This window comes from Plectropomus leopardus, chromosome 17 (genome assembly GCF_008729295.1).
Source record: "Plectropomus leopardus isolate mb chromosome 17, YSFRI_Pleo_2.0, whole genome shotgun sequence".
Lineage (NCBI taxonomy): Eukaryota > Metazoa > Chordata > Actinopteri > Perciformes > Serranidae > Plectropomus > Plectropomus leopardus.
This window is the reverse complement of record NC_056479.1, coordinates 2,499,646-2,508,805: the sequence shown is the minus strand read 5'-3', so window position 1 is coordinate 2,508,805 and position 9,160 is coordinate 2,499,646. Positions and strand designations below refer to the sequence as shown.

The window sequence follows — 9,160 nt, the reverse complement described above, 5'->3', positions numbered from 1 at the left end:
TTTATTTTCGTAGCTTTAGCCATCAGTTCTATTAAAACAAGTTGCTGGGATGTGGCAACTCTGCACCAGCACTAAAATTAAGTCCCATGGGGCAACAAGCTGGAAAAATCAGACTATACTACACGTTTAAAACAAAGCAGGTTCAGTCTTTCTTGTCATCTGACAGTTCGTGTCTCCTGCCCTATAGAACCTGATGTTGTCAGGGTCCCAGCATCAGAAGTAACCTTTTATTATCTCATAAACAACACAACCAACAGCCTAAAGCTGGACATACACTGTACGATTTTAGAAATGTTGCTTGGTCTGGCCTGAGAGCTCACATTGTACATGTAAAAACAGCCCATCAGCTTCCGTGGACTGTCCGGGCTATTGACAATTGTCAATAAAGATTAGTTTGAAAGACAGTTATTTGCAACAATGCTAACAAGACAGAAGCGTGCTGCCTTGATTATCTATGTAATGCTGTGTGCCGAAACCTCCAAGAAAAGAGGTGCAGGCACAAATGGACCTGCAGATGGCATGGAAGATGTGTACAGTATGGCTTGTCCATTTGTCCTTGTGCGGTTGCTATGGCATTTTCAGATGCTCTGTTTGCTACTTTACGCAGGCACAGTGGAGAAAAAAAGGCACTGACATTGGGGAATCGACTTGTGGCTCTGCTTTAACTGTGCGAAAGCCTGCATCAGCCATCCAAACTTTCTGACATGTCAGAAATATATCCAACCATCCAATAGTCTCTCTGGAGCAGATGATCAGTCCTTGCCCCCCCGTACACTGCAGAGCAAACCATGTAGGACTAAGATGGAATTTGGTCCAATTCTAAAATGAGTTGTGCATCGAAAGAAATTGGGTCAAAAAATGGCTAAAATCGTACAGTGTATAATTGGCTCAAGGTAAGAAAAGCAACACCAATAATCAATCATTTCCCTTTACAGTGGAAGATTAAAGGCTCATCCATTCATTCATCTTCTAATCGGCCTGAGGAAATTGGTGTTATTTCTTTCAAAAACATGGGGAAAAAAGGCAATTAAGAATTTGATAAGAAATGCTCCATGAATTGAAAGAAATTAGTAGAAACATTTTTTTTAAAGCTAGGGAACAATGTCCAAAGCTATACTTATAATAAACAAATTTACATATCTAAAATTATGTTACAGAATTATTATGATTTTAAGCACTTTTCCAAGGTCATTTCCTTTTTTGTTTTGTTTTGTTTTTACTTTCTTTCATGTTTTGTTTTTCAGGTATTTTTCTTTCCTAATTACTTAGTTCTTGCTATTTTTGGGTTATTACTTCTTTTATTGCTGCCTTCTTCCCACGTTTTTGAAAGAAATCAAGCCAAGTTGCTCAGGTTTCAAAGGGTTAAGTGAAAGTATCTGGCATTTTGTCTTTGATAACTGGATGGTTTTTCATTGTAACATGAGTTTCCCATGCCACATTAAAAAAAAAAAATCCTTAAATGTTTTCGTGTAATTATGACAAAGATAATACATATGGGAGGAAATATATATGTTACAATCTATATTTTTTTTTTACTTAATTTTTAAAATGTTTTTAACTTTCTTTTAATCTTGCCATTTTTAATTTTCCACATATTTAGACAGTCCTCCATAAGAGCAAAAGAAATGTCTGCCAAAAACAGGTTAAAATAACAAAATTTAATGATGTTGAGATTCAGGAACAGTATAGCTGTGGTATAGATTGCCTCAGCAATTGATAAGACATTATAGTTGTGCTTTCTTAACATTGCAGGCTAGGGCTGCTGTATCTGGTATTGCAACCAAAAACAGCAGCTGTGTACTGTACAAGCACTGTAGCCTCTGGTGCACAGAGCATTCTTTGCCCCAACTGCCCACAATGTCCACATTCTAACTGCAGCTACTTAAATGCAGACCATGTAGACGGTACTATGAAGTGATGGTTAGGTAGAAAAGGTGCTGCACACCAATCAGAGACTGAATCTTTAATAAATGTTGTGATCAGCAGCACGTATTGTAATGCTATTGGAGCTTGCACCACTCTCCTGACAGTGACATACAATTATCGACCAATTGCTTTGATCCACCAACCCTTGTACAAAAGTCATCTGGCATCAGTGCAGATATTGTTGTAAATTTACACTGCGATGTACTCCATGGCCCCAACAAAGGTGTGTACAAGCCAATCAGAGAGCTTTGGTCCATTCCCACTGTAAAGTGTCACTCCAACTGGGTGTAAGTGGAGAATTATGGGATTTGTAGTCTGATGCCAAAGATGCCAACGGGATTTGCAGTCCTATGGACATTTGAACAGAATATCCGCTTGGTGAAAGTGAGGCTGGGACATGGTGGGATTTGTAGTCCAGTTCCTCACTGTGGCTTTCCAAATGGCCGTTGTAATCCACAATGGCTTGTAAAAACCTGTCTTTTTTTTCTTTGTTCGTTTGTTTCTCAGTGTGTAAAGGTGAAGAATATTTCAATGAGTACACAATACTACCATGCAACAACCACACATGGACACCCTGGGACATGTGCACTGTTCAAATACACAGAGGAGACATCTAAAAGACAGCAGCTAAAGGCTGGGATACACGGGTAGCATTTGGTAGCAATGGGGATTGGCAATGATTCCAATCCGGGACAAGTCTACTCCTGTTAGACGCTGCATGTTTTGCAGGCAGAGATCTCGGAGTTGGTAATAGTTTTTATAGTAAATGCATTTTTGTGATGTCAGTAAAACATTTGGTTAAACTGGGGGTTAGAGTTAACTTTGATACAATGTAACTTTTTCCTGACTAATAAAGGGTGTTTCCCATGAGGTATCCACATGTGGGGAAAAATATATCTGTATATAACAACTAATATTACAACAGGCATTACATCACCAGCATCATACTTTAACAGTGATGGCATAACATTTCAGCGAATCAAAATACTCTCTTAACTTGTAAATCCTTTCCAGATGAAATAATAACAGATTTGTTAAGGATCATCAGCTGGTTAAGCCACCCCTACTTGCCTCGCACATCCCAAACTGTTAACATAATGCGTTCTTACCTAATTTTGATTGCTTCAAAAAGTTACCCGTGTAACAATGCCTCAAAACGTCAGACACCCCCCCACTTCCACCCCCACAGTAAAACATTATAACAAAGTTACATTTTTCATTTACAGAAACAATAAATCTCTTTTTTAATAAGCAACCTCTTTTGGTAGTTCTTGATTGCCAAATGGGATTTTTTTTCTCCACTTGTTGGAAAAGGATGATTCCCTTTGTGATTAAAAACTCCAGTCTCCCTCTTCTTCCATCGTTTCCGCCAGTCTCTCTTGCCGTGATTTGTTCATTCGCTATCAGCATCTCTTTTTCATTCTCCTGCAATGCAGAAAAAAGAGCATATATTCTCAAACTTGATCATCAGCTAAACTGGTTTCTACAAGATACGTAGAAGGTGAATATCTGCAATGTGACTGGATAAGTTGAAGCTCCAATGTGTTGGATTTAGGGGGACCTATTGGCAGAAATTGAATATAACAAAATAGCTATATTTTATTTGGTAGATAATTACATGAAAATGGGGACTGTTCTGTTTCTGTTACTTTAAAAAAGACTTGTTTATAGCTACAAAGATCCTCATCTACAAAGATCAACATGTAGCACTGCCATGTTTCTACAGTAGCCCAGAAGGGACAAACCAAACACTAGCTCTAGACAGGGACATTTGCATTTTCATGAGCCACCGTAGTTAACAGATATCAATAATAAGCTGCATGGGAAAAACAGTGCTTTTTTTAAAATGTGAAAATACTTGATTCTCCTTTGGAGAGGGAGATCCCTGAGCAGTGAACACTGAATAAATTCTAACTAGGAGAAGTTTCACCTGGTTACAATCTGCAATCCTCACCGCTAGATGTCACTAAATCCCCTCAAATCTTATACACTGTTCTTGAAAGCACAAACATACTTTACAGAGCAGGGTGAAAAGAACAATATGAATCTTATGTCTGTATATCCAGTGCTGAGCTGGTATCTAGATGTGGTGAGCCTTGCTTAGCTCTAAGACTGAAAGAAAGTGGAAACAGCTAACTACATCTACCAACACCTCTAACACTCACCAATAACAACCCCTTCTAATTCCCAAGGCGTCAAATATGGCAGCTTGGTCAATGGCCCTCGGCATCTGATTCTGACGCAGACTGTACCCCTTAAGATTCTGTATTCATGTAACAGGCTTTTAACGCCACTGTAAACTCATCCGCAGCAATGATGTAGAACAGGCATGTCCAAAGTACAGCCCTCAGACCAATTTTAAACGGCCCTCAGCTTGTTGTTCAAAATATACAATATCTGGCCCCACACATTATTGCTTAATAAAGCCAGCTCATTTTGCATTTTTATCATTCACCACTGAGGGTGGTTATGTAGAATGATAATGGATTTTACTACAAAGTATTTTGATATAAAGATGAATTTTGATGTAAAACATTTGTTTATATCAGTTAAGACATGTTTAATGTTTTGTTCCATGACATAACTGTTTTTCTTCCCTTATGTATGTCAGTAAGAACTGGCTCCCTCATGATGCAGCAGGAGCTGCAAGGGGTATTATTGCATCACATGACTCTTCAAAAGTTGAGCAGATCATCCAGAAGTTTTGAATCCTCAATTCCTTTGTGAAATCGTAAACTATTGCCTTCCGGAAATCTCTCATACATCCCACGTATTTATATACTGACTAGCTTATACAAACATTTAGAAAAACCACAAGCCCATGCTAGGCTTCTGTTTGTGAACTTTCTACAGCATTCAGTATAATGCAACCACATCTCTTAATAGACAGGCTGCTGTGTGATTTTAACTTGCCCCACCAACTTGTTTTATAGATCTTAGACTTCTTACCTGTCAGAGAGCAGAGGCTCTTTGTAAATGGCCATTTTTCTGACTCCATATTAATTTTTATAGGCTAACCTCAAGGGTGCGTCCATTCGCCCCTTCTTTTTATTATGTTGGTGTAAAAGCCATATTCTGCGAAACAGAGATGCTTTCATAATGACAACGTGGAAATTGCGCACACACTGAGGGTGGCTGTGGTCATATGTGGGTCATCAGGCCACATGCCTGTTATTGTGAGAGTTGTTAGTGTTACATGAGAGTCATACAAAGGTTAAATGCCTGGAACACTTCACTAGTCAACCACAGCTGAAGAGGCTTTCCTGATGCGAGCCAACAGATACTGAATTACTTACTCCAGCACGGAGACGCCAGCTGGCTGGAACCCCACTGACAGATCTGTGAAGGTGCCACTCTTACTTACTTTGGCAAATATTACTTACTTTGTCTGGATATTATGTCAGCACGTTGCTGTCATGTATGAGAGCACATTCTTTATGTAAATGAACACTGACATTTTGGGAAGTGTGTTTTTATGCTGTCTTAACCAGAGTGCTATGAAATATAACCCGAACTACTAAAACCTCTGCTACCCTGACTCTAACAAGAGGTATCTTCTACTAACCAAAGAATTCTCCTGATGAAATCTAACCTGCAAAATCGTATTTTTTCTTATTCTCTACCTAAAAGACAGAGACTATTGTTCTCACTTAGAAGACGTTTAACCATCTGAACTCTGCGATAGAAATGATCCACCAGTGCCTACATTGGTATTTGTGTTTATTGTTGTATCTTCAAAACCTTTATATTACTAAAACTGGTAAAGCATAGGCTAAAAGGATGTATAAGTCAATTAGCCATAATATATGATAAAAGTGTAAATATTCACTAAAAAATATACAAAAATCAAAAAAAGTCTAAAATAAAAAAAAATAAATTAAAAATTTGATCAATAATATTTGTAAATGTAGAAACATATAGAAAATATTTTTTTAACATGAGTGCAAAGTTTTTGTGATAGATTCATCATTCATTCCTCTTGTGCCACCATGTGTGTTTGCACTACAGGCACTGCGGCGTCATGACATTATTACTTGCATACAACGTAGGGAAATGGAAAAAGGAAACCTTAACTTTCTACAGCAAAAAGAATGAAATGTTCAATCTAGTATGGTTTTAATTTTAGATTTATGCAAATATGTAGCTGCCTGCAGGGCAAACAAAAACCTCAAAGGTCTGTTTTTAAAAGGTTTGGAAATCCCGACTTTGTTAAAATTAACTTAAAACTTGAAATACTGTTTTAATGTAGAAAAAACTTGTGAAACTTGAAAACCCTGAAAAACATCCCAGCCAACATTTGTTACCCATGTGGGCCCTACATGGGCTATGCTAGGTCTTCCCGGGTAACAAGAGGATATGGGCCTAAAATGGGCATCTTATGTGGGGCCCATTTTGTTAGGGGTTAGGCTTAGCCTCTCCCTTTCCTTGTGTTTTCCTGTTGTTTCTTCCCCTCCCTATTGTGTCATGTTTGTCTCAGTCTGTCTGTGTTGCTGGGCGTGGACTTCTGGCTCTCTCCTCCTGCCTCTGTGTTGCTGGGCGTGGACTCTGGGTTCCCTCCTCCTGCCTGCCCATCTGATCTCCTGCAGCTGCTGGTTCTCCTCACCTGCACCTAATCTCCAATCAAGCCCTGCAGTGTATATAACCCTGGTTCAGACCTCCAGACTCCGCCAGATCGTTCAGTCTCTGTAGCGGTACAGACGTCTAGGCCTCCTTACCTATGATTATTTGGCTCATTTGTGGTTTTGTTCCTGGACAACCAGTTTACCTGTTTTTCCTCTGTGCCTCAGATCCTCCATGCCAGCTCCACCACTTTACAAGACTTGACCTGCCTCACCTCTGTCTTCAGCAGCCAATTTGGTTTCTCCACCTTCCACTCCACCGCCTGCCCTGCTCCACCGAATCCAACCTCCTCAGCCTGTCCACTCCAGCCAAGCCTTCAACCAACTTTCCTTTTTTTTCCTAAAATAAACCGGCTAAACAGTTCAGTCTTCTGGTGTCTGCTTTTGGGTCCCAATTTTGAACTGCCTTAACACATTTGGGTAAAACCACTCGTGGGCAACTGGCATTGGGCCACTATGGAACCCATGGACAATCCTATGTGGCACTTTTTTCAGCCCATTTACTAAAATAAACACCCAGTTAAATCTCTTTTCCTGTGTTCAGTTGGTAAACAACAATACTGCATCACAGCCAGCATCTGGTAAGGAGTGAGAGACAGCCGGTTGACCAAATCATTATTTCATGGTCGCAACAGTGTCTCACAAAATCAGCATAAATAGAGGTTAATTACAACAGCTGTGCTGTATCATTGGATATAATGTTTAAAATGCGTGATCACAAAAAGGTCAGACGTGTCAGAAAGTTTTCCTCTTAACTTTCCCATCACATAGCCATCACTGGGCTTGCTTACATCTTTGTGTTATAAGATCTCCATTTACTGCATATGCACTGAAACAAGTTGGTGTTTTAAGGTTAATACACTTGAAACCATTTTGGCAAATCTTTGTTGAGGCTGAAATTCCAACTGTGAAAATTACAGCGTTCAAAGGGAGGTAAAAAATGGTCTATTGTTATTAGAAAAGACTATAGGTCAACTTCTACATTTAACTGTTGGAGTAAGCTCCTTCATAAATGTGTCTTACTCTTTATCCATGTTCAAGAACTTTTTTGTTGGCTCTTTAGAGGTCCATCGATGTTTAGAACAACTGTCTGGCCAATGGATGACTGCAGACTGTGCATGTTTTTATGATATAAACGTGAAGAAACGATCAATCCAGAGACATACCAATAAACATACCATGAACAGTATGAGCATACATCAGATGCAAATATTTAAATGAAACAGATGACCTTACTGACTGTATAAAAGATGGGAAAACATGACAACTCTCCCAAAATGGAACTTTTCAATCTGGATCACCCCCTGGTGTCTGTCTGCAGTATAGGTCATAAAGCCCACCCCTCCATGTTAGTGAAGGGGACATAGGCCAAACTAAAAACTCAAATTACACACCAAATACATTTTTCTCAAAGATGGTTTCTGTCACTGAGGGCAGTTCTCATCACTTTGATGTTTGTTTAAGCTATCATTTTTATGATAAGTTCAGTTTTAATGAGTTAGGCTATTCAGTTCTACATATAGGGGATTTTCCACCATGATTGACAGCTGGGTTAGCCAATCCATGCACTTGCATTCAGTGGAGCTACTCGTGATTGGTTGGATGGATGTTTTGGAGCTCCCCCACTGCGGATATTGCTACTGCGCAGACTCCAGCTCTCAGTGATGTCACCAGTGCAAGATGGCAACGGCAACATATCTGCAATATTTAGCCCTCCCATTTAATCTTTTATTTAGATAAAACTATGGGCGGTTGTTAAACCTCACTCATTGGTTTCTCATTTGTGTTCACCACGTCAATGACACCTGCTGTATGAGCCTGTACTTAAGAACTATATTCTACTAATGCTGAGAGAAAGTGTTAATTACAGTGTGATAGACTTTTTTAAATTAGAAAAGAAATACTGCTTTCTTTTGAATTGTTTTATTGCCTTTGTCAACCCTGATTTTGGAAAAAGCTGTAAAAAGCATTAATATTTATTATGATTATTACTATGGTTGTTGTTGCAATGTAATTATTTGGTGAGAGTGATCAGAGAAGATACTGAACCAAAGGAAGTTGTTTTGGCAGGAAACATTTCTAAAATTGCAACATTTGAGGCCAGGTTTTACAAACAAATAAGACAATTATACTTCTAAACTGCAAACTTGTGGTTGTGCGTGTGTGTGTGTGTGTGTGTGTGGTTACCTGTTAGAGTGGTTCAGGGTAGGCCTGTCTTGGGTCATAGGTCATGTCGGGGATGTAGGGCTCATGGAGGTCAGGGTCTAGCGGCAGGGTGTCCAGAGGCAGATCAGCGTAGCCGTAGGGAGGATAAGTACCATCTAACTCTGAGAGACATACAAGACTGATCAGCCAAATATATACATATAAACATCCCCCAAATCATGCTGATGATATGCATATTTTCTTTGTTTTATCAAAAATTAATGAGCTGTGAGTGAGGAATGATAGTAGCTACAACTATCTCAATGTGAAACCACACATCGTTTTGTACATTTTTGTTTTTAACAAATGAGATACAGTGTATTCAGTATACCCATTTTCCACCAAAATTAGTGCATGCACGCAGGTTTTTCAAACATGGATAAACCTGCTAAAAATAGGTTATAGACTTA

The 9,160-nt window shown here is 39.1% G+C and overlaps 1 protein-coding gene across 1 annotated transcript in view; it reads right to left on the bottom strand.

Moving 5' to 3' along the window:
* Positions 1-3,270: 3,270 nt before the first annotated feature.
* jupb (junction plakoglobin b) overlaps positions 3,271-9,160 on the bottom strand; it is a 163,895-nt gene continuing 158,005 nt past the window's right edge. Inside the window, exons 16-17 of the mRNA XM_042505020.1 lie at positions 8,733-8,872; positions 3,271-3,351 (exon numbers count right to left, since the gene is read on the bottom strand). Of these exons, the coding sequence (XP_042360954.1) occupies positions 8,736-8,872 (137 nt within the window). The 3' untranslated portion in view covers positions 3,271-3,351; positions 8,733-8,735. The remainder of the gene's footprint in view (positions 3,352-8,732; positions 8,873-9,160) is intronic.